At 35.7% G+C, this 27,429-nt stretch overlaps 1 protein-coding gene across 3 annotated transcripts in view; it reads right to left on the bottom strand.

Moving 5' to 3' along the window:
- FBXO16 (F-box protein 16) overlaps positions 1-27,429 on the bottom strand; it is a 75,294-nt gene that overhangs the window by 24,016 nt on the left and 23,849 nt on the right. For all 3 annotated transcript variants that reach the window (XM_031950932.1, XM_031950931.1, XM_031950933.1), the window contains 4 exons: positions 20,040-20,075; positions 10,942-11,148; positions 5,151-5,315; positions 278-510 (listed from right to left, as the gene is read on the bottom strand). In XM_031950932.1, the coding sequence (XP_031806792.1) occupies positions 278-510; positions 5,151-5,315; positions 10,942-11,148; positions 20,040-20,075 (641 nt within the window). The remainder of the gene's footprint in view (positions 1-277; positions 511-5,150; positions 5,316-10,941; positions 11,149-20,039; positions 20,076-27,429) is intronic.

The raw sequence follows: 27,429 nt of genomic DNA, 5'->3' as shown, positions 1-27,429 counted from the left end.
TAAATAACAGAGATAAGATTTTAAACTCAGGTATTCCTGACTCCAGATCAAGCCCTCAATCCACTGAGCTACTTAGCAGCATCTACAATCATACTTTGTTGCATATAGGTACATAACTTTATTCCCCCCTCCTGCCTTCCTCCATCACACAATTACCTCCCTGAGGGTAAGGATTATATAATTTTTCATCTCCCCCAGTGCCTTACACACCATTATACTATTCTTCTTCAACCTATTGTTCCCAAAAGCATATGAGATAAGGATACTAGCTTCTTACACCTGCCAAGCTTGTTCAATGGGATCACAGTTGTCTAAGTAATTGAACCGAATGATATCAGTGGGATGTTTATCAGAAGAACGCCATGGTGGAAGATCCTTTTCCCCTCGGTTAGTCTTCTTCCTAAATGAGCAGGAGGAATGAAGGGCAGATGAAGGGGATTGCTTCACCCCTTTAGGGTCACCTGATGCTGCCTGAATGTCAGTAGCCATAAAATCATTTTTTGGTGGAGTCTAGGAGAAGAAATGACAGTGACAAATGATTACTGATACATCATCTAAAATACTGATGTTATATCAATATATATTCTGTCACTGCTACGGCTTATGTTAACTTATTCAAGAAAACTCACCCCCTTTTAATACCAAAGAACTCCAGGATAACACGTGTAGAATTAATTTCTATAAATTAATTTAAATTATGTTAATTAAAATTAAAAATCAATTTTAATAACACATATAGAATACTTGGATTGAATCAAGCACTTTGAGGATAAAATACTAAAATATATAATACCCTATCTAAAAGATAGGGATTTTGGTATTTGCAGCTCTGATATTTTTTGTTGTTCCAATGTCCCTCCACAGCTATGTGATCAGGAACAAATCACTAAAATTTTCTGAGCCTTTTGGAATGGGGAGTTGAGGGAGGGAGAGGGAAGAGACATGAATAAGCATTTTTAGAGTGACCACTATGTACCAGGCTCTATACTGAATGCTTTGTAAATATTTCACTTGATCCTCGCAACAACACATCAAGGTATATAGGTATTATGATCCTCATTTTGCTGTTGTTATTGTTTAATTGTTTCCATCATATCTGACTTTTCATGACCACATTTGGGGTTTTCTTGGCAGATATATGGGTTTGTCATTTCCTTCTCCAGCTCATTTTACAAATGAGGAAACTGAGGCAGATAGGTTTAAGTGACTTGCCTAAGATCAAACAGCTAGTAGGTAACTGAGGCTAATTTGAATTTAGGCCTTCCTGAATCCAGACTGAGTACTCCATTCTACCACATAGTTGCCTTAGTTTCTTTATCTGTAAAAAGAGGAGTAATAATACCCCTTCATACCTATCTTACAGGGCTATTGTGATGCTCAAATGAGATACAGATAAAGTGATTGCAATTTTAAAAGTACCATAAAAATAGCAAGGATGTCATTATTAGGACATCCTTGGAAAAACAATCCATCCCAACATGAAAGCATTTCACTAATCTTACTAGCTAACAATTGCCACCCATTATCAGCAGCAATAGAAACTCAAACCATTTGGGGTTTTTTTAGCTCACCCCTAGAAACATTCCTCATAATTTGATGGAGAGATTTCTGAGATATTCTGTAGTGTTTCTGATATTGTCCAGTGTATACTAAAAAGACTTTATTTTTATAGTAAAACAAAACAAAACAAAACAAAAAAACCCTACAGAGGACTCTGATAAGTCTTTTAGTCTAAACTAAATTACTCCCCATCCTGTCCCAACCTGCTACTGACCTCAGCTTTGAGGAATCTGAGAAAGTGATTCTCATTTGCATATTATCAGGCAGTGTGGTCTGGAATTAAAGGCATTTGATTTGCAGTCAGTAGATCTGGCTCTGATTCTTGGCAGTACTACTTATTTAGAAGCAGTTTGGGTTAAGAACAATAACAAATCACATTTATATAGCATTTTAAAATTTTACAAAATACTTTCCTCACTACATAATCCTAGTTCATCTTTAATGCCCTAAGAATCTATTAAGCATTTGTTATTGTAATATTAGGTGTGTCCTGCTTTGAGAAGGACCCGATACAATCAGAATGCACAAAAGAGATAGTGGAGGAAAGGAGAGGGGAGTAGGGGAGCCACTTTCTCACAATTATAAAAGGTTCCAAGGTTTCTCCAACCACAAGCTTCCCTTGGGCTTTGAAAATATTATCTGATTTCCAAAACTTTGATTTGTATATAGCAAACAGGGACATATCTACTTTGTGAAAGGCTTTTTTGTGCATGTGTAGCTAAATGGGGTCATGACTGAAATGACTCAACAACAACAAAAAATAGATAATATCCTCAGGGAAGACGCTTAGAATTTTCCTATGAATTATCCAAGGAACTTGTTAAAGACTACAAAACACTGAGAGGACAAAGTTATTCCTGGTCCATTTATCTCCTAACAGAGAAGAACAAAAGTAGCTACTTGGTGTAGGAGATAAAATACTGGGGCCTGGATTCAAGAACACCCCAGTTCAAATACAATCTCAGACCCTGGGCAAGATTTAGATGATTAACCCCATTTGTCTCAGTTTCCTCATCTGCAAAATCAGCTGGAGAAGGAAATGGCAAATCAATCCAATATATCTGCCAAGAAAACCCCATAAGAGGGTTACAAAGAGTTAGATATGACTAAAAAGTGACTGAATTGAATTCTCTAAGGCAGCTGTATGTTTCTGGGCAAATCATGTAATTTCTATGTGCCTAAGTTTCCTTAACTGTAATATAGGGGTACAAACAGTACGCATTTTCCACAGTTATTAGGAGGATCAAATGAAATAATATTTGCAAATCACTTAGCATAGTGCCTGGTATAAAATAGGCACAATATAAGCGCTTTCATTATGCATTGTTGAGATTCTACATTAATACAGATATAAATGCTGTAATTATAATATAGCAATTGGTGAGGGAGGTTCAGAACTGGATTTTATCTGTGGGGAATCTCCTCTACTATTGCAACTCCAGGCCTGGAATTCTCTCCACTGTGCCATCTATTGTTTGTTGTTGTTGTTCATCCTTGTTACTTAGCTGCCCAACAAAAGGATGGGATATGATACCACCCATGCTAAGCTAATAGAGAATCGTTTCTCTCAATGAGACTTCTCAGAGTCACAAAGCTAGTTTATGTCAAAGGTAGGACTGGAACCCAACCCTTCCTGAGATCTCTTCATTTATCTACTTTGCTGCACTATAACTCAATATAGCATTATAAATATGATAAATTTCATTAACTCAAACTAAATAAGGGGAAACTGGCTTATGACCTTGGACATGTCATTTAACTGCTGCCTGCCTCAGTTTCCTCAACTGTACAATGAGGATAATAATAGCATCTACCTTCCAGGGTTATTTTGAAGATCAAATTAGATAAATTTCTGAAGCACTTAACATAGTGCCTGGCATATAGTAGGTGCTTAATAAATGCTTGTTTCTTTACTGAATTAGTGAAAGTTGGACTATAGAAGAGCTCTGAGAGAAATGATACTGTAGGACTTTCAATAACTTAGAGTAATTCCAGCTATTTACAATATAATTCTTCCTGCTGGGCTGGTTTTAATGAATAGATTAAATATTTGTGATTAGAAGTATGTGTTTACATAAAAATACTGATATGAATACAGCAGCAGACCTAGCACAGTTAATGTCAATTGAATTGATGAATATGCTAAATAAAATCTCTCTCCTTATTACAAATGTGTTTAGCAAACTTTTTTTTTTCACAAATAGTATAATGTTTAAAGACCAAACCTATAAAGGTAGAATTATCAAAAGTTCCGAATTTTGTTGTTGAGTCATTTCAGTCATATATGACTCTCTGTAACACCATTTGGGGTTTTCTTGGCAAAGATACTGGAGTAATTTGTCATTTCCTTCTCCAGCTTATTTTACAGATGAGGACACTGAGGCAAATAGGATTCTTTTCCAGAATCACACAGCTAATAGATATCTGACTCTAAGCCTGGTATTCTATTGAATATGCCACCATAAGTGCAGCTGAGTTCAGATTATTTACCTTTAATTACTAGAAGCAATATTGGGTACAAGTTAAGAGTACTGGTTTATAAGCAAGAAAGACAAAGGTTCAAATTTATCATTAGTTGTAGAACCCTGAACTTAACCTAATTATACTTAGTCATGATTCAATCATAGTTTCAATATGTCTTGACAGAAGGAGTTCTCACACCAGGAGACCCCTTATAAATTATCCACAGTTCTAATGATAAAATTGCCTACTGCTCTGTTGGATCTAGTTCCAGGTATCAAAGAATCTTGTTACTGGGATAAAGTACATAGTGCTTAATGGTATGGGGGCTAAGAAAGTCTTGATTACTGAGAATTGACAGAAGGCTAAACAGCTAAAAAAGACTAAAAAGCTATAAACCACTGGCTCTTATTACAAAAATACTGAAAATCAACAAATTCTATCACATTTTCTAGATCTCTTTAATAATCTTCTATAGATCTTCTATAGACTCTGAAGGTTTACAGAGCCATTGTGCTGATTTCATAGTTGTATACTTATGGACAGTATACCAATGCCATGCCAGGAAACTTAATGGCTTCCATTTGAATTGTCTTAGGAAGATTCTGAAGGTGACCTGGCAGGATAAGGTATCAGATACTGAGGTTCTTTCTCAAATTAAACTGCCAAGTATCTCAACTCTACTACAGAGAATGCAATTCCTTTGGGCTGACCACATTGTTCAAATGCAAAATGTGTGCTTGCCAAAAAGATTATTTTATGGAGAACTCACTCAGGGCAAGTACTCACAGGATGATCAGAAAAAGTGATACAAGGACACTCTCAAGGTCTCTCTTAAGAACTTTAGAATTGATTGTATGACATGAGAGACCCTGGCACAGAGTTGCCCAGAATGATATGCCTTCAATTCAGAAGAAACATGAGATGCATAAAGTTAGAGAATCTACCTCAAATGTTCATAGGGACTATTTGTGTCCGACCTGTGGCAGAGGATTCACAGCTTGTATTGGTCTGATCAGCCACGGTCGAATATACTACCTTAACTCTAACATAATGATGTCATTTTGATCCTCTTTGAGAACAAAGGACAACAACCAATGATATATGATATATGTTTGCTGCTTATATACCTTGGGCTTAGAAATATGAAGTATTTTCACCATCTCAATATAGTGCTTCTTCCACACCCCCTGTTCAAAAGGGGTTGGAGAGAAATTGATGCACCAATTAAAACGCAAACACTTGCGCATCCAGAGCTGATCCATTTCAGTCAAGTTCTTCCAGTGCCAGCTCACCTGGAAAAAGCAAGGACAGTGCTCAGTTCCTATCCATTTCCCAAATGTCCTTCCCTTCTTCATAATGAAGTCTCATGGCCACCACCAAAATGAAGTCTTTCTAGCCTTCTAGCCTGGGTGTTCTTAATCCTTTTTGGGTTTATGAGCCTTCTGGCAATCTAGTGAAGCTCAAAATCCCCTTTTTAGAATATGTTTTATTATCCACATTCAAAATTGTAGGAAAGGCTAAATTTCAGACGTTAGTGAAAATAAAGATGTAAAATTTTTTTTCTCATTCAAGTTCATAGACTCCTTGAAATTCACTCATGGACCCACTTAAGTTGTTCTGTTCTATGTCAGAGTGAGAGGAAGAGGAAGAAGGGAGGCAAGAAGGGGAACATTCTTACTGACTTAATTGGCTGGCCCATGGTCCCCCAGGTGATGGGACTTACTCTCTTTCCCAATCAGGAAGAAGAATATTATCAGATAATTCCCAGACTATCAAGGAATTCTTTATTAACCTCCACTGTTCAATCCCCAAATTCTGGGTATTTTTAAACAACCTTTGAGTGATTTATTTGCATATCTTTTGACAGATCTGGGACCTGGTCTGTCAGATGTGCTTCATCTGGTTCCTGACCCTTCCCTCTGAGTTCCTTCTTGTACTTTTCATCACCTGAAAAAAACAAGCAAAACAAAAAACCCCCAAGACTGTATTTCCCCTATAAAAGATCTGATTATGATAAAAATATTTGCTAAGTTTTCTTAAGAATGAAGTTCACTATGAGGTACTCTCCCTCCTTCCTAGTATTTTCCCTTTAAAGGAATCTTTCTCCTTACTCCAGTTAACTGTGGTCGATCTATTCTGCCAGTCAATGGTCAGAGTATTTCCTTTCTCCTGGTTAATTGAGACTTCTGCTGGGAAACTTTTCTTTTTCTTTGCTAACTATATGCTCTTCCAACCTTATTTCCTATTTGCCACTCCTGGTGCTATTTTACTTTTATTTTTGGCTATAATCTATTACCTTAAATAAACCTGCCTTTTGCCAAAGAGAATGGCCACTGTGAATTTGTCACATATTTATTTTGCACTAGGAATTGTTATCTCAACCTCATCACAGGTATTGTATATATTTTTGTATGATTAGCTCTACAGCACAGATCCTATCTCACCTAGTATCTTTTATTTCTTAGTTTTTCTTTCCAACCCCAATTTTCCTGCCAAAGCTCTAGCATAGTCCCTGCTAATCTGTGAGTACTGAACAAACACAGACAGTGCTGGCCTGTGTGTGGGAATATTTACAGTAAAGACAATAGGCTGTAGGTTTTGAATGGGTCCATTGACAAGTAGGGGGCAGACTCAAAGATCATATAGCCTCTTTGTTCTTGCAGAGTTAATTGTCTCCTCCCTCTCCTCCCCAGAAATTTATGGACTCTAGCTACAGAAAAAACACTACCTCTGCTCCATTTTTGAAAAATTCCTCTCCATTTTAAGATGAGCTAAATCAAAATTACCAAAATTCCAGTCAGCATTTAAAAAAAAAAATTACAATGTTCAGAACATAGCTTGAGGCATTTCAGGGAAATATTAGGCATTAAGGGAGGATTAGAAAGAATTCATACTTCAAAAAGATAAAGGGAAGGGGGAAGTGATCCAAGAGCTAGAAGGAGAAAAAGAGGATATAAGCAGAGGAGTATAGGGATATGGGAGACTGAGGGGGAATCAGGATCTAACAGGGCAGGCCAGGCAAGGCAGAAGAGAAACTACATTCCAAGACTGTTTGACCTGGAGATGAAATGGAGCCCAGCCCCTCCTCTTCAGCCTCACAGCAGTGAAGCAAGAAGCTTTGAGGGAAGAGGAGGCAGGGCAACTCCACCAACTTCTCTTCATATTTAGCTCTAGACTTTCTCAGAGTTTGGAACCAAAGTTGTTGTCTTTTTTTTCTTTTGGCCTCAGGGATAATGGGATTTTTGTTGGGAAAGGGGCTAAAGTAATGGTAGAACAAAAGGAAACTCAGCTTGCCTCCCCCGACCCCCCTTTCTCACTCACACTTCACTCCAGAGTGAATTCTGAATTGGTTTTGCAACCTGATTCCAGGCACCTACGAGGGAGGGGTTGAGGGAGTCAAATATCTAAAATTAGATCTCTGCCTACAAAACCTAAGTTTCCCAACCTTCATTGATGAAGTTACTTTAAAAACCAAAATCCTATAGCCAAATATAGTAGGTTCTATGAAAGCTGTTCGTAAGATGATTTAGTTGGGGGGGAGGGGAACAAAGTAGTTCTTGTGTACATCAATGACTCAATTTATGTATCTGCTTCACATCCAGCTAGACTACAGTCTACCTCAGGTTTATCAACCTTCCACGAAGGAAAGTCAATATGAAGTTGACATTTGAAAGAGCTTGAATATATTAAGGTACAAGAATGTAATTTTTGGTTTAAACATGCATATATATAAATATATAAAAGTACAAGTATCAAGTTATCTAAGTTTATGGTTGTGAAAGCTGAGTACTTCTCATTTTACTAGAGATTAAGTAAATTTTTAATATATTTTTTGTTATTTTAAATATTTTATTTTAGCCCATAAAGAGCTTCAATCTATTTTATTGAAAAGAGCTGCCAATACCAAACAAATGAGGCAGGAAAAATATTGACCCCAATTACCATCATTTCCAAAAGTTTAACTTAGCAAAGTTTACATAGTAGGCACTTAATAAATGTTTACTTATTGATTGATTGGTGGATTAACTGATGTAAAAATGGTCTAAGAAGAAGACCAGAAGAAGTGCGTTAGCCAACAAATAGCTGATCTCCTTACCAAAAAGAAAGACATAATAATCAAAGGCAACACAGATTTAGAATACAAACTTGTCTGTAAAACACCATGGAGGAAGATGCCAGGATATTGTGCATAATATTGCCTCATGAAACATCCAAAAATAGTGGAAACAAAAACAAGTCAACAAAAAGCTTTGTGTTGTACTCAAATGAATCATCCCAAGAGGATTCATACAAAAGAAACTGGCAGGAAGATAACAAATAGTTAGAAAATGGAACAGATTTGTTAAGGTTTTTATGAAGAAACACTAAAGATCCAACATGGCAGATTCTATGAAGAAATATTAAACATTAAACACAATAGAATTACTTTGTTTGAACCTTGATAACTCAGGCCCCAAAATGCCATGCAAGGAAGAGAAACAACATTTAAGATGATGAAGCTAGAAGGAGCAGCCATATCAGCCTAAATATACTCAGAGGAAATATGTTTCTCCACTGGAAGCAACATAATCTTTAATTCCATTCCATTAAATTCAACAAATGCTTAGTAAGCAGCTACCACTTTAAAGGTATTTGCTAAGCAGTCTTATCTCAGGGAGGGAAAAATACCAAGACAATGTAAAAAAAAAAATCACATATGATATTCTACCTCCTCCCCAAATGTCATGAATTAATTGGGTTAATATTGCCTAGATTATGAAATGTGGTTAGATGGACAGTCCATTGAATGAGTCCATTAGTAAGATGGATGGTAAACTGGCTCAGAATTGAATATATCAGCAAAATCAGGTTGACATTCAGGAAATCACAGAATTCTTATAATAAACTCAAGTTATTCTGTGCTACAAAAGTCCATCTTTTTCATATTAATATTCTCTTAGTGTTGCTATATAGTTATGACACATGGAAAACTAAGATCTGAGAAGGTTCAAAATTCCAGGACAAGGAAGGATTGGACAAGGACTGAAGGACAAGGAAAAATGAATAATGGATATAAATAAACTATACATCTTGGTATCAATGGCAGGCAAATGAGAAGTGATATACAAATCACTAAAGGTATGAATGATGTAGAAAGGGGTGAGCCAGTCACATCTTGAGAGTAAGAAGTAACAGATGGACAGTTTAAGTATTTCCCTGATATCCATGAAACATTATAAGATTCAAAGAATTAGGAAGGTCTAACGTTCATGGAGTGACTTTTTAATTTTATTTTAGGGTATTTAAGAAAGGGCACAGAGAAGAAAAATATAGAACAAAAAAGCATGGATAAAATGTAATCTGCACCAATGGAAGGGTTATCTATATATAATAGATCATGGATTCATCCAATAAAGTATCAAAGTAAGCTCTTCTGACATCAAATAGTATGGAAGAATAAGAGTATTGTATAAGGAAAGAAGCTCAAAGTTTCCACTGGTCTTCTTAAGAGTGTGTAATATAGCCTTGAAGACAGGGAGAGACAACCCACTTCTGTTGTGAAGATCCTTGTATTTTGTACCATGATGAGAAAGATAAGCCAAAGACAACATAGAAGGAAAAATTATAGAGTAGAAACTATAGGGACTGAGAAACATCTAAGGTGGGAAGGCAGATCATTAGAGATTGTATTTGCAGTTATATATTCACTTTTATTTAGTTAGATCATGAAAGGCAGCATGATGTAGTAAAGAAAAGGCTCATCTAAGAATCAAGAAAAACTGAGTTAGTATCTTGTCTCTGACATATATACAGGTATCAATAGAAAATAGTTTCTGCCTCAATTAAATAATACATTGAGATTTTTAAAAAGTTAGATCACTAGATGGGCTTCCATTTCAAATTACATGAACCACTTTTTAGATGTTTGGAGAACAGAGAGATGAAACTCTCTAAAGGAATTAATAAAAATGACAAAAGTAGAGATAGTAAGTATTTTGTTTTTTCAGTTCTTCCCAGGGTTCCTCTGCCATTTTAAAAATACTTTATCGAGAAGTAGCTATGTAGTAAAGTGAATAGAGCACCAGTCCTGGAGCCCAGGTGGACCTGAGTTCAAATTTGACCTCAGATACTTGACACATATTAGCTGTATGACCCTGGGCAAATCCCTTAACCCTGATTACCTCAACAAAAAGAAAAAGGAAATTTGCCTTATCCTGTCTAATGTCTTAAGGTATTTTTAGGGTACAATTCTTGACTATAAAAGACTAAGTTCCAAACTGAAGTATTTGAGAATTAATAGGAACTACATAGATAACAGCGTTAGCTATTGTATAGCACACATTAAGTTTTGGAAAGTAATTTACAAATAGGATATCATTTTACCTTCACAACAAGTCTAGGAGTAGATACTATTATTAGTCTTATTTTTGTTGTTCATTTGTTTCTATTGGGTCCCACTTTTTGTAACCACATTTGGGGTTTTCTTGGTACAAATACTGGCATGATTTGCTATTTCTTTCTCCAGCTCATTTTACAGATAAGGAATTGAGGCAAACAGGATAAAGTGACCAGTCCAAGGTCACAAAGTCAATAAGTGTTTGAGGCCAGATTTGAACTCAGAAATATGAATTTTTGGAACTCCAGGTCCTGCACTCTATGCACTATCATGCCATCTAGCTGCCTCATTTTTAGAGCTGAAGAAATACTTGCCCTGAGTAATATAACTAGAAAGCATCTGAGTAAATTTAAATTAAGGTCTTCCTGGCTCCAAGTCTAGAGCTCTAATTATTATGCTATACCACCTAGTTTCGGCTAGATGAAACAGAATACTACTATACTAATAGAGTTACAACTTGATTTTATTAAAACATCTTTCACTTATTGGGTTTTTATAGGTCTCTTCTCCCAAAGGGCTCAGTGTTACTTTATTTGCTTTACCTGTGCACATCGACAGAGACTTCGTGGGTCTAGGAAAGAAAAGATGTACAAAGACAACACCCGAGGCAGCTTGGTCGTGAAATCCACTGCTTCTGCTGGAATTCTTTGCTGAAGTTGCCGACTACAGAATTTTTGCTGTGACACAGAGCACTGTTCAAACAAGCCTATCAATATTCTTCTCCTCTGAGCATCTGTCCACTTATCAAACTGAAAGAGAAAAAAACCCAGCACTAATACAACAACAAAAATCAAATCAGCTACAGATTTAATATGACTTTTGAGATTCAGTAATGGGGAAGAGAAGTAAGAATCTGTAGCATTAAAAGTTCATTTGCTAACTGACCTTTCCATTAGCCTCTTATGTTCTCTTCAGTCTCTGCTCACTTTCTCATTTAGCCCCACCTACTGTTTATGTGAATTTGGGTAAATGAATCTCATGTATGAATGGCTTCTTCTCTTCAGCTCACAGCTGGCAGTTGTCCAAGATCTGCCAGTTGGGGCCAGCCTTACATAATAAATATGGCATAAATTTATGAGGATTATTTCAAGAGAAGGGTCTTTTACAATATACCCTATACACTTACTTTCTTTCTCTCTGTGTGTGTCTCTGTCTGTCTCTCTCCTCATCTTGCTCTTGATCTCAATCTCTCTCATCTCTTTTACTCCCTCGTTCTGTCTCTCTCCTAATAAAAAACAAAACCTCTTCTCCAGCTGCTCACAGATTTAAAAAAAAAAAAACCACTCTTGAATGGAGGATAAAGTCTTTGATGCCATATTTAAAAGAAAAAAGCTTTAAGTGTGACTATACCAAGAAGTAACACAATGATTTAGATTCACAGGAAAATATAAATGACTGCTATTAGCTCCTTTTAGGGATAATAGGTTCCAATGACAGCAGAGCAAAAGTACCTAATGGGTTTCTACAGTGATGAGAAAAAAGGGAGAAGAGGTGAATAAATGTGTGGAATTAATTGAGTGAAGACACTCTCATGGGAATATAGCCTTAAATTTACCTTAATGGTGATTTGAGACTTTATAATAACAACTAGAGCTATAGCTAAAAAAGTTGCAGGTGTTTGTCTTTTCCTGTTTCCCACCACCTCTTAATTAGCATTTAAGTACTTTTTAAAAATTCTCTTATTTCTGGATTAGATTTCCCCATTAGAATGTAAACCCAGACTCCCCTAAACAATGAGAGAAAAGGCCAGACTGGGGAGGAGGGAGGAGTGACTGGGACCAGAGGGAGCTTCTTCATTCAGCTTATTTAATCTTATATTTTGCAGTTTTTATTTTGCACTCCTTTTACTGACAAACACCTTGTAAGATGGGACATGCCCTTTCTCACAAGATTTTTTTTTTTACTCTGAAAGTCTCTGATTGTTTTTGTGGTCAATACTGTCATACACAGAACTAATAGATGAGGAGGAGAAATTTTGATTATTTCACAAGTTTGCTTAGAAAAGACCTATGGTTAATCTTGATCATCAAAGGTAAGAATCCAGTTAGAGTTCTGACTCTAGTTGTATGACCATCGGCGCCTGATCTCTTAACATCATTTTCCTCATCTGTAAAATAGGATTAATAATTTAGAGCAGTAAGAGATCTTAGGGATCTTTTAGTTTAATTTTACAGATAAGGAAACTGAAGCAAATCTCCTCTATGCATTAAACCAAGCACAATGCACAGCACATTCTCTATTCACCTTTACTTCTTGAGGTACTAAACTTTCGTCAAAGCTTAGTTAGCTACCATCTCTTGTTTAGGCCCTTTCCTGATCCTCTCAGCTGCTAGTGCCTCTTCATCCACAAAAACAACAACAAAACCACCTTGTTTTAATTTTGTGTATAATCATATTGTTTATCCTAGTAGAATGTAGTCTCTTTGAGGGAAGAAATTATTTCATTTTTCTTTTTGTATTTCCAGAGCCTAGCACTGTACTTGGTACACAATAGGTATTCAATAATTTTTTTGAAAATTGGTTGAATAAGTGACTTGCCTAAAGTCACACAGTGAATAACATGTACAATACTCAGACTCAGAAAGTGTTTTGTCAGACTTTCAAATGTTACATAAATGGGTCTGTTACAGATTTCTTTTAAAGTTTATTTTCTATTTTGAATTTAATATTACCTAAAAGGGGCACATCCACATACATAAAAAAGAGGATTATACATTAATTTGCAGAATTCTGTTATATATATACTTTTCTTTCTAAGTATACAATAAATTCAATCAGAAGCTTTTAAACTTAAACTTGCTTATCTGTGCTTCTATTTGGTATTCCTTCTGTTCTCTTAAAAAAAAGTATCTCTTGTTTTGGATTGTGAGTGTCCTTGGGAAATGCTCCAAAATGGGGGTTGGAGAGTGTTACAGAAAGGGGCTCCAGAGAAAAGGCAACAAATAATGTCATAGGCAGCAATAGCAGCATTTTTGTGGGTTTTTTTTTTTTTTTTTAATATTTGTTTACTGGAGCAGTGAACCTTTGCAAGTTGTACAATCTTCTTGTCTCTCTCAAGAAGCATTTAGAGAGTGCTTTCCATGTGCAAAATTAGACACTAAATAGAGAGCAAGCTTGATCAAAAAAATTTGGATTATAACGTAGTTTTTGACATTCAGTGGCTGAGTGATCAGCCTAAAAAACTAACTTTACCTCTCAGTACCCTCGGGCAACCCACTGAGAACATAAATTGCAGAAGAATTGACCATATGCAAGGGTGGAGGAAGTCTATTACTGGGAATTGTACACCAATGAAATCTGAGGTTTAAACCTTTCCCCATAATCAAAAGTTCCCTCTACATACACACACACACATACACACACACAAAATGGGCAATACCTTGCCCCCAAGGGGGACACAAAGAACAATGTAATAGGAACTGTGTCCCCCTGATCTTTGAGGGGGTAAACCTGGGTTGGAAAATTCCTAAAACTTAAACCCCTCTGACCTTTGGGAGCAACCCTACCCTCCTATTCATAGGGGAAACTCCCATAATAATCTCCATCTACAATTCAATTGGAGATCTTGGCCTAGGGCAGAATTACCATCCATTATTGATTAGTACCTCAATTTCATTTGGAAATTGCTCCCTAGCCCCAAACCATAGAAGGCTAATAAAAGACAGATTATGTATCCAAACCTTTCCTAATTCCTATCCTAAAGAGCCCACTGAGGGAACTTTTCAGTATAAAAATAAACCCATTTTTTACCAAAAACCTCACCTGGAGATCAGGACTGCGATTATTTCACAAAAAACTGAGACACTGGCCTGGGGACCCCATCACTTTTAGGGTATCTCATACCCCTCATTTCTCATTCCTCAACAAGAACAAAACAAACAAACAAACAAAAAAAAACATTCCTGCCCTCTAGGAAATCTATGTAAGAAAGTAATAAAAAATAAGCCAGGAAAGGCAGAAGTCAGAATATGGAAGGCTTCAAAAGCTGACCTCTCTAGCCATTCTCCCTCCTTTCTCTCTTGGTCCCTGGTACTCCTAATGCCCTCATTAAGACAATGAATTAAAAGATTACTCTGTATCCACAGAGAGTGACAGAGATGGAGTCACAGCTGGATCACTAAATCTCCTTCATTACCACCTACAGAGCAGAGATGAGAGGATTCTAGAAACTTAGAATTTCAGAACTGCAAGAGACCATAAATGGCTACAAATGCACTGGTACCTCCTTTCCCTTCCCTCGGGGAAGGAATCTTCTCTGCAGCCACATCAATAGGGTAAGAGAACATTTTTCAGATTTCCTACTGGGTGGGTCAGATCTAGAAAAACAGGGTGATCTCAATAAAGGAAAATAAGACTTTATTGTTTTTATTTAGTGCCACAGATAGAAAGGCACACTGAATTTGGAGTCAGAGGAACTAAGTTTGAATCTGATTGAACTACTTACTACCTGTATGATCTTGTGTTTCCTCTCATCATCTGTAGTTAGGATTGATTTTAATGATATTTAAAGTTCTTTACAGCTCTAAATTCCAGGATGTGGCTCATAGGGGGGTTCAAAAGTTAATTTTATTTTTAAATTTATAAGTTGGCCTAAAACAGACTATAAGCACAGGTAAAGTAGACAGTCAGTTATACATTGTGATGTGGACACATGAAAAGATTCTGCCTGTCCTCAGATTTTCTCCTCTTGTTCCTTCTCTCTCTCTCTCTCTCTCTCTCTCTCTCTCTCTCTCTCTCTCTCTCTCTCTCTCTTTCTCCCTCCCTCTTTCCCTCCCTCTCTCCTTCCCTCCCTCCATCCCTCCCTGGAGGGAAAGCTTTGGAAACTCCCTCAGAGAAGCTCTCCCCTGACAGACCTGCCTTAGGGAATCATTCTGTTATCTGGGTGGGACTAGTTGAGTCCAGGACCACTCCTACTTAGCATGAGCTGGAAATTGAGATTTCTATCCAACTCTATTGAGTTAGAGATTTGTCTTAGTCCAGGGATTCTCTATTCTGATTCCAGCTCAAATTGCTCCCAGCCCCCACCAAGAGCTGCCCATAAAACAAGCTTCCTCCAGCTCAATCCCTTGCAGAGGACCTAACATGCCATGCCAAGGAACCTCTCTCTCCTTGGCATACCTGTGACTCCCTGCCCACTGAAAAGACATTCTCTTTTCAGTGTTATTCCCTTTATCTCCCTCACCTATTTCCCTAACTTCTCAGAACCCTATTCACTTTCTCTGCTAGGAGGATTTCTTTGCTCCCAGTCCCCTCTCCCACCCCCACCCCCCACCCCCCCAAAAAAAGCTGACCTCTCAGTTCTAATAATAAACTTCTTTTGCCAGTTTAACTTTTTGAGTTCATAAATTCATTTACAAAAGACCTTCACCAACCAGAAGGGAGTTGCCATAACTCCCTACCCTGCACTGAACTTCATCACTATTAGTATCAGAGCTACCTAAGTAGGAATTCAATTGAATACAGGGTTAAGGTCAGCAAGACTCTAATTCATATCTGTCTCACAGACTGGTTGTGTGGCTGACCTTGAGAAAGATAATTTTTTTCAACCAGCTTTCTCATCTGTACAATGGGATAATAACAGCACTTATCTCACAGGTTATGATGGGGGCTAAATAAGACCACTGGGAGCAAGGAATGGCATCAGAAGAGAGCCTGAATTCCAGTAAATAATCTGGAAACCTAGCTATTCTCCAAGGTAAATTGGGAGCACAGATAGGATAATCTGGGCTTTAAGTGTATCTTTTGTTCCTAAGTAGGCCTTTTGTTCTTTGCATTTACAAAATCATCACAGTTTTCTGTTTGTCCATCATTCTGGAAGGGGATCATGGGAGGGGAGGTCAGGAAGGTAATGACATGACATGCAAGTGAATTGGATTTAAGTGAGGGAGGGCTGTGAAAGGTCATCTGTCTTACTTTCCCCTCTAGAGCCATCTGGGTCCAGTGGCCAGATATAGATCTATATGACTGGAGATGGCCTGAATGCAATAGGAAACGTTGGCCTTTTTAAACTAAAGTCTTCAACTTAGTCAAACTCAGTATGACTGAGGTTGCACCCATTCAGTGATTAAGGCTAGGTAGCCACTGAGGCTAAAAATCTCTTCTTTTACCGAGTTCAAAAAAATCTAAACACATCATACACGTACATATATATGTAATATAAATGAATGAATGAATAAATGAATCTAAGAGGGGAAAACCCTCAGGGTTCCTGGCCAAAGCTGAAATGATTGCTATTTACAGTCAATCTGAGTCAATCAGAGTCCTGATTGACCCAAACAATGACCAGATGAGGCTTGGCCTAGGACCTATTGGTGGCCAATGAAAATTAGATTGGTTTTGATTTGAGGCCTGGTCCTTAAGAAAGAAATCTAGCCAATAAATCCAAATTATGGCTCTGAATCCCACAGTTTACAACATCCAATCAGAAGACCAAGTTATGATGTCCAGTGCCTCCCTCCTCCCAATATTTCCTTTGTAAAAGAACCTTCCTGTACCTCGTTTGCTAAGGCATATTAAAATCTTAACTCATTTTTAGGGTTAGCCCACCAACCAATGACATAACTCTCACTTGCTATACCATTATCTTCCCCCTATGTGATATCTTCCTCCTTAATGGTATCTTAGGCTCCTCATTAGTTGCTAAAAAACCCCTTTCTTTGCTAAAAAAACAATCAAAACAAAACAAAATTAAAAAACCTCATGGATTTAAGCTAGCTTTTAGCAGCAATCTGGGAAGCACAGAAGGCAAACAGAAAACAGTTATCAAGATAAAATACTGATACTCTCTTTCTAACACCCAACTTCACAATCTAACTTTGAATTCCCTTATCAGGTACTCTTAACATATAAAACAAGTGCTTAAAATAATTAGCTTTGGGAATAAAAAGCAAATATGTATGATTATCACTTTCCCTGGCTCAAAAACTATTTTGACTTACTAATATTCTTAGAAGATAACAGCTGTTAATAAATTAAGCAAATCATTTTGTTGAAGATAGATTAGGATCTCAACACTGCTCTTTGTTGTTCAGTCTGGTCCAATACCTTGTGACCTCATTTGGAGTTTTCTTGGCAAAGATACTAGCATTATTTTGACATTTCTTCCAGTAGCCCATTTTAGAGATGAAGAAATTGGAATAAACAGTTAAATGACTTGCCTATGACCACACAGCAAGACATGAGGTCAGATTTAAACTCACAAAAATGAATCTTCTCGACCTCTGGCCCTGCAATCTATCCACTATGCCATCTACAATGTTACAAACAAGTGCTCTAAGACAGTCACTAACTTGCCCAAAGCTACACATCAAGTTAATGGTTGAGTCAGAACTAGGACTTAGATGTCCTGACTTCTATTACCCTGTTAGACATTTCCCTACACTTCACATTAACTATGATAGATATTGACTATTCTATAAAATATGATATTAAATGTTATATATTAAAGTAATATATTAAATAGGATAGATATTAAATAGAATAGCTCATGAATGCTGATTAAATCAATAATGAATGATATCATGATCTATAATTGATCTCTTCTAACCAAAATTCCTCTTAAGGTCAGAGAATCGTAGTTCTAAAACTAGAAGGGTCTTTAGAAATCTTCTGATCCAATCCTCTCATTTTTTTAGATAAGGAAAATTAAAGCTAGAAACCTGTCCAATGTCTTATAAGCAGTAAATATCAGAATCAGGATTTGAACCCAGGTTCCCTGAATCCAAATTCAGTCTTCTGACTGCTGTATCACATTGCATATAAACACCATGTATGATTAGAAATAAAGTCTTACTTCAGTATCTCATTTTAGCAATCAGATTAACCCAAGTTCTTGAAGGCTAAACAAAACTACCTCAGTTGGAAGAGCTTCAAATATGGGGCAGGGAAGGGACATTAAGAAACACCTCTATATCTAAGGATCAGCCTACCTAAACCTAGCCTAGCTAAATTGAGAGAGTCTCACTAAATTAACTTCAAGTAGGCAAACATTTTAACTCTAGTAACTCTGGAAGTTTGTTAAGATGTAGAGGAGCAGCAATCCACATTGGGGGAAGGAGAACCCACACAGATGGACTTACTGATCCTTCAAGTATTGAAGAATATGCATGCTCTTGAAAGAGAAAGAAAATGTATAATACAAATATGAATAGAAAGCATCTTTAAAAAGCAATCTATACATGGTATTGTATATAGTGCTATACATATGAATTTACACGTGTGTGTGTGTATATATAAATATATATATATGTATGTATGTATAAATGAATGGGAGTGAATTGATATGGGCAAGAAAGAAATAAATGTATGAGCAGGTAACCAGTATATAAACATAGATATTAATTAAAGAGAATTGATCATCATGACATGAAAGAGAATCATAGGATTTATCTGATTAGTTGGAAGAAAAAACATTCCTGCTCTCCTTGAAAATAAAAACTAACAGAAAGGGCATTTAACACAAGTGTCTCGTTCCAGATAAATCAACTTGTGTACTAAGTTTTTGGAAACTAGAATCAAGTAAATTTAACACCCAAAAAGAAACTTAACTTAGTTAAAAATATATAATTAATCATATAACAAAACCAAAATTATTTGTAGAAATATTCTTATCCTAGGATCTGAGTATCAACAGATTCATTCATGATTCAAGCATTTATCATTTGCCTGCTATGTGTAGGAATTGAGTTAGATACTAAGAATGCAAAGATAAGAACTGATCTCTGTTCCCAAAGAGTATACAGTCATGGGGAGGGCAAGAGAGAAAAGAGATGGTAGTAGGAGCAACACTTTCAAAGATGAGAAAATACAAAATCGATATAAAGTAATCTGAAAAAACAAGGTAGGGAATTAGCAACTCAGTATCAGGATGGGCTTCATAGCAATTAAGCTACAGATTTTTGAAGGAGTTTCTAAGGAAGCTAGGTATTCTAAGAGACAGAGATAAGAAGAGAGTGCCTTTGAAGTGAGAAGCAGTCTGAATACAAGCTCAGAGATGAGAAAGGGAGCAATTGTGCACTGGAAACAAGTAAACCAATTTAGTTCAATTGTAGAGAGTATATAAAGGGCAGTAATGAATAATAAAGCTGGAAAGGTAAACTGGACCCAGATTGTGAAGGACTTTAACATGCCTTTAAAAAGGCACTTACATTTTAACCTAGAGTTAATTAGGAGTCACAGGAGTTTATTAAGCAGGGGAATGGTATGGTCAAGCTTATGTTTTAGGAATCTTAATTGGGCAACAAGATGTGCCATTCATCTGAGTGCCTCAGAGTATCATATCATCATTTTCCTGCAGAAGAAATATATAAAATGACTGGGGTACTCCAATGAGCACTTATTTATTATTTCTCAGGCCATAAGTATTAACAGAAAGGATTTGCTTTTTGCTTTTATGTGAATAGGTAAAGAAGGTCCCATAAGTCAAGGCTATTCAAAGTACTAAAAATGGAAAGTTTGGGTTTATTACTGATTACCAGCAAGAAGCTAAGACAGAAATCTGCACAAGTGATATAATATTTCAAGGTGATCCATGCCTTTAAAATTGAGGGATCCTTATTTGAAATCACTGTAAAGCACTGGATTTAACAATGAAGTTAAATATATACTTAAATTTTAGAAATATATATCTTTACAGATTTACCCATTTTCCAAGTAGGATTCTTCTTTCTTCAAATATCTAGGATAAGCAAATAAAGAAGAGTGATTTAGTATGTCATGCAATAAAAACAATTCTAAAAACCTTCAAAAAAATCTCAGTGAGATGGTCCTCTCTCTGTCTCTGCATATATCAAATGAGGAAGTCAGGTCAGATCACTACCCTATTTTAACAACCTATTTCTTTATATTTTTCATTGCCATCATGGAAATTAAAAGACTACATCATATATATGAATACAGATTTTTACCCTTATGTATTCTGGAGATAGCAGTTGCTATCAAAGGATCAAAGTTTTTCAAGCAGGACTTAGATGATAGATAACCACTCGTCAGGGGACTGTGTATGTATTATTCCTAGGAGGGAGGAAGGGAGACGAATCTAGATGATCTCTAAGGTACAGGTTGATTTCCAAATCCAATATCCTATCATCATCATCATCATCATCATCATCATCACTACCACCACCATCAATAGTAGTAGTCTTACATTTTTGAAGAAAAGGATAAAAATTATAATTGGCCTTTAAAATCTCTTCCAGCTTTAAATTTTAAAAAATAATCTTATATGAAATATTGAAAGGAGAATAATTAAGGAACTTAAAAGAAGGCAAAAAAACAACAAAAGAAATAATAAAAATTGAAATAATATCTGTAATCATTATTTTAAAAAATGATGAAGAAAATGTATGAAGGTCATGAGATACAATGCTTTCATTAATATTTTTCCATTGGTTTTTATTTTAAAAGTTATCAAAAGATCCAATATAGACAATTATTGATTATTCAAGGGATGTCACCCAACTTTTAAATATCAAGTCTTTTGCTTTTATCCAGGTGGGAAAGTGGTACAATGAATGCAATACAGGACCTGGAAGTAGAAAAATTTAAGTTCAAATCCTGTCTCAGATACTTACCAACTCTATGACTGGGCAAATGATTTACCCTCTATCTACCTCAGTTTTTTTATTGGTAAAATGGGATAAAAATAGCACCCACCTCCCAGGATTGTTGTTGTGAGGATAAAACAAAGTAATATTTGTAAAACATTGTATAAGTTTATATAAATACCGGCTTATTATTGTTGTTGTTGTTGTTATTGTTTTCCACATACCTTCTCTGGCTGCTTACATTTTGATTAATTTTCACCCCTCAATTAGAGTAAATGAATATGGGGAAAGGAAGCCAAAGCAGCTCATGACTGTTTTGTTGGTTATTTTATTTTTTCTCTTTCTTTACACTTTCAAAAAACATCTTTATTATAACCCTTGTACCCATCAACGAAGACAATAAAATGTATCTATAAGGTCTAAAACATAAACCTCATATAAAATCTACATATAAACTCTCAGCATTTAAGAATGTTAAATTAAATGAATCAACAAACAAAAGATATACTTACTCTGTCAGTCCATTTCCAAGTCCACCCACCTGTAAATTCTGCCATTTCCTTGCCCTCCTTTCAGCTCTTTATATAGCTGCAATCAGTATATGTAGTTGTTTCTATTATTCTTATTTCATATTACTACATATAGGTCTTTACAAATTCCTTATATGCTATGTAGTTATTGTTATGACACTATAATATTCAATTGTATTGACACATTATAAGTTACTCATTTATTTCCTAATATTATGACATATAAATTTTAAAGATTTTTACCAGGACAAAAAAAGTTATAAATATTTCTAGATACATAGGCTCCTTTTGTTTTCTTTTCTTTCTATACAAGCCAAAGGTATTATTAATTATCTGACTCTTACTGTAGAAAGTCATACTGCTTTCCAAACTACATGTACCAGTCCTCAGTATTACTAATGATATGAGTACCCATTTCCCTGTAAGTTGGTTGGCATTGGGTTTTGTCCCTTTTTTGTGCTATTTTTGCCATTCTAGTGAATATAATATTTGTACTACTTATCTTTAGTTGTTATGAGCAATGTGCTTTTTAAATCATAGAGAGCTATTTAAATGATTATTATATTGACTACTATGTTTTTTAAAATAATAACTAGCATTTGTAGTTAGAACTTCGAGGTTTGAGAATTATTATGAAAATATCTAATTTTGAAATTTCTGCGTCATATGATCAGAACAAGACTAGATATTTTCTTATGGCATGTTAAACCTCTCCAAAAAAAATTAATAAATTAAATTCAGGTTTTCCATAATTTAGGATACCCTGAATCTAAAAGATTAAAATAAAAAACCCAAAGCCATGAATTGATGCTCATTAACCCTGAGCTTATTTATAAACTTTCCTCCCTCCCATGCTAAGGTCAGCAACAACACTGCCCCAGCAGATACAAGGACCTGACATACAAGCTTACAATAAAACCCATTCCAGCATCATAGTGCCTTCCTTCCTCTTTCTAGTGCTATTGAGAACCTGGCTTCAGGATATAGAAATTTACCAGGGTCTTGTCACCCAGCCAGAAGGCTGAAATCCTTCAGAAGCAAAAACTTGCCAGGGCCTCAACCCTGTGCCATTATCACTCCAAAGCTCTGAACTGCTGGTGTGGGGGGAAGGTAGACAACTCTTTGGCTTTAGCAGCACAGCTTTCTGAACTGCTGGTACTGGGCCAGAAAACAGAGAAGGTAGGACAGATTAACAGAAGAGGACAATAGTGAGCAGAACCAGGAGATCATTATTCATGGCAACAAGATTATACAAAGATCAATTCTGATGGATGTGGCTCTTTTTAACAAGATGATTGAGGCCAGTTCCAATGATCTTGTGATGAAGGGAGCCATTTACACCCAGAGAAAAGACTGGGAACTGAATGTGGATCACAACATAGCATTTTTATTCTTTTTGTTGTTTGTTTACATTTTGTTTCTCATTTTTTCCTTTTTAATCTGATTTTTCTTGTGCAGCATGATAATTGTAGAAATACGTATAGAAGAATTGCACATGGAACGAATCCAACCATTTTGGAGAGTAGTTTGGAACTATGCTCAAAAAGTTATCAAACTGTGCATACCCTTTGATCCAGCAGTGTTACTACTGGGATTATATTCCAAAGAGATTATAAAGAAGGGAAAGGGACCTGTATGTGCACGAATGTTTGTGGCAGCCCTTTTTGTAGTGGCTAAAAACTGGAAACTGAATGGATGTCCATCAGTTGGAGAATGGCTGAATAAATTGTGGTATATGAATATTATGGAATATTACTGTTCTGTAAGAAATGACCAACAGGATAATTTCAGAAAGGCCTGGAGAGACTTACACGAACTGATGCTGAGTGAAATGAGCAGGACCAGGAGATCATTATATACTTCAACAATAATACTATATGATGACCAGTTCTGATGGACCAGGCCATCCTCAGCAACGAGATCAACCAAATCATTTCTAATGGAGCAGTAATGAACTGAACTAGCTATGCCCAGAAAAGAACTCTGGGAGATGACTAAAAACCATTACATTGAATTCCCAATCCCTATATTTATGCACACCTGCATTTTTTATTTCCTTCACAAGCTAATTGTACAATATTTCAGAGTCTGATTCTTTTTGTACAGCAAAATAACGTTTTGGTCATGTATACTTATTGTGTATCTAATTTATATTTTAATATATTTAACATCTACTGGTCATCCTGCCATCTAGGGGAGGGGTGGGGGTAAGAGGTGAAAAATTGGAACAAGAGGTTTGGCAATTGTTAATGCTGTAAAGTTACCCATGTATATATCCTGTAAATAAAAGGCTATTTAAAAAAAAAAAAAAAGAAAAAAAAAGAAGAATTGCACATGTTTAACATATATTGGATTATTTGCCATCTATGGGAGGGGAGGGAAAAAATTTGGAACACAAGGTTTTGCAAGCGTGAATGTTGAAAATTATCTATGCATATGTTTTGAAAATAAAAAGCTTTAATGAAAAAAAAAAGAAAAGTCTATTTAGCCTATTTTGGGAAGGGGGTACTGAAATTCCTAGGGGCAATTGGCATCTGGAGAATAGGAAAGTATGTGACTAGGGAGGAGATTTTGAGCAAATAGGCAAAAAAAAAAAAAAAAAAAGAAAAAGAAAAGAAAAGAGGGAAAAAGTTAATTGGGGAGGATATAGATGATAGGCTAGAAAACAGGGTGAGTGAGGGGGAAGGACATACCATAGGTCAGTGTACCTGCAATAATTGGATTATGCTAGGAATGTTGGAATGGAAAAGAGGAATACACATGAGGCCAGCTCCACATGACAATGTACAAGGTATTAGAGGCTAGAATGGCTACTTTGAAATTTTTAATTACATGAGGAATATAGAGTAAAGAAAGATGTCAGATAATTAAAGGAGTCATGAATTAAATGAGGGTCTAGAGAAGATAGAGAAAGAAAGGATAGGTAATGAGAGTGAGAAAAAAAATTTTTGGAAAGGGATGAAAAAATGAAATTAATAGATAAGACTATTTAGAAAGAAGGAGAAAGTGGAACCTACTTGACTAATTGAGAGGGGAAAGGAGGGATATATAGCCAGATTAAACAGGAGAAAAAAAGGAACTAATACACAAAACCTCAAAAGGAAAGGTATGATAAACAAGAGAAGACAATGAAGGATGAGGGGAAGGGCCAGTGGAAACAAGGTTATTTTGTAAAAGATTAAGATAAACTAACACAAAAGATCATGGTATTGTATTTAAGCAGAGAAGGGAAAAAAATCATAACTTGCAAAACACAAACATATGGAGGAAAATATAAACATAATTCTTGTAACTGTAAATGTGAATGGATTAAACAATGCATTAAAATGAAAAAGAGTGAAAGTTTAGATGAGAAAAATAAATATTCTCTCATTTTATGTGCACAGAAACTCTGGGAAGAAAAAACTATTATTATCCTCATTTTATAAATTAGGAAATTAAGGCATAAAAAGGTTAAATGACTTGTCCAGATTCACATAGCTAGTTATTACCTAAGTCTGGATCAGAACTCAGTTCTTCCTGATTTTAGGTGCAGTGTTTTTATCTACTTAACTACCTAGTTGCCTTTATATTCCATAACTATATGTATACACACATGTATAATTAAAGATATGAATATATTTGTTTCATATATAAACATAAATATATTTGTGAGGTACATCCTGAGAAATAATACACCAATGAACTCAAGCTCAATTAAAACACGAGAATTGAATAAATGTATATGTGTGTATTTATGAGTAGATGTTTATTTAAGCATCTGTTGGAAGGTACACACACATATATATATAATACTTATTAATGAAAGTAAATATGAGAAAGAATATGCTAATATATTTGTGTGTGTTGAGAGAATACAATGAACATATGTCAACATTCATCTCTCTGTCTCTACCATATGTTGTTTTTCTTCCCCCCCCCCTTTTTTTAAACCAGACCTGCAATTTCATTGAAATAGGGAATATTAAAAACTGCCTTTGCCAATGTAGACTGGCACCTGCTCCACAATTAACAGTCTGAGAAAGTTGCCTGGAGCCCTTAGAAGTTAACTGATTTGCATAGCTACCATATGTCAGAGACTGGACGAAGTATTCCTGAAGTTCTCTGGCCATTACTTTGTGGCTTCCTCTACTATATGGTAATTGATCTCAAATTAACCTAGGAGTTTTCCTTTCCTTTTTGAGCTACCTGAGATAAGAGGAGAAGTCAGAATATTGCATTTCCAGACAGATTCTCCCTGGTCTGCACACTATCACTCAACTATTCCTTTGAGGTTTATTCCAACCAAATTTTTCAACTGATCCAGATCCTTGTAGCTATTATCTACTGACCCCAAGGACATTCTTCCTCTATTCTCAATGTGTTTGGGGCTCTCTTATATTCTAGGTTTTTTTAATCCCAACTCTTGCTTTTTTACTATGGGACTTCAACATACATCTTAATGTTCCTTCAAACACCAATCTACCCTATTCTTCTCATCTCAGCTATACATAGGCATGATTATGCCTTGATGCTATTATCATACATAATAATTCTACTTCTTTGAGCAAAACTCTGAAATTCTTTTATCTGATCACATCCTCCTATCATTCCATCTCTCCCATACCTTACTTACCTTTCCTAAATCTGTTCTTTATCCTTCTTTCCAATCCTTCCACAACTGCTAAGGGGATTTTTCCTAAGGCAAAGAGAGGTCTGACCATGTCATTGCTTGTGTAAAAAGCTGTAATGATCTGTCTTCTCTGAACTCTTACATCATTTAGAGTCTGTGGCACACTATTGAGTACTTGGTTGTAATTTTTCATATCTGCTAATCAATTTATCTATTCAAATAGGTTGTAAAATGTTTGAAAGTAGCAAGAGATCTTATAAAGTACCTACTAAGGTTCTTCTGAGCTATCTACTTTTGTTTGTTGATTTGTTGGGGGAGGGGGAAGCTTCAGAAGCCATGTAATCACAGGACTGAAAGGAACCGTAATAAATCATTTAGTTTAATCTATCATTTCATATGTTCAAATGAAAAGAAATAGTCCCTGTTCTCTGTAAATTCTCAAGGAATTTACATTTAGAGGAGATAAACACAAACACATATGACGCAAAATAAGATACTATGCTATTTTGTTAGTGCTATTTTTTTTATTAAGAGTATGTTTACTCCTCTCTCTGTTCAGAGGTACCATGCTATTCATGTTGACTCATCACTCCTCACTTGAACCAATGAAATACTTCCTAATTGATTTCCCTCTCCTGATTCACTCCAATCCATCCTCCACAAGACTGCCAAAGTGATTTTCTTAAAGCCTAGATTTGACTATATCTGATCTTCCACTTCATAAATGTTAATGGTTCCCTATCATCTCTAGGATCAATTATAAACTTTTCTCTTTGGCATTCAAAGCTCTTCAAAATCTGACCTACTAGCTTCCATGAACACATTATTCCCATAAACTAAAAGCACTTTTTAACAAAGAGAATGCTATTGTAAATTCTTCACATGTGTCTTGTGTCTTGTATTTTGAACTAGGAATTGCTATCTCAACCTCATCAATAAGTATTTAATAAATATTTATTAATTGACTAATTAGGAAATTGAGACCTAGAAAGGTTGTGATTTCCTCAAAAATTACTGGAAGAGTTAGAAATAGGAACTCACATTTCCTGACTCACAGTGTAATATTCTTCCTAACATAGATTAAGAGTTGGAATTAGAAAGATGTAGATTGATTCTCATCTCTGACACAATCAATGTGATTGTAAATAAGTCACTTGAATTCTAGAGATCCTATTTCTTTATTTTGTAAGATGGAGACATGGTACCAACTACCAACTTCACTTGTGTTGTAAACCTCAAAAATGTTAAAGTGCTTTGTATACTTCAAAGGACTATACAAAAGTCAATTATTATAATTCCAACAACTCTAAACACAATACTACAGAATTTTAAGAAGTTACCAAA

The sequence above is a fragment of the Sarcophilus harrisii genome, chromosome 2, assembly GCF_902635505.1.
Source record: "Sarcophilus harrisii chromosome 2, mSarHar1.11, whole genome shotgun sequence".
In the NCBI taxonomy this organism is placed as follows: Eukaryota; Metazoa; Chordata; class Mammalia; order Dasyuromorphia; family Dasyuridae; genus Sarcophilus; species Sarcophilus harrisii.
This window is presented reverse-complemented; position numbering and strand designations above follow the sequence as displayed.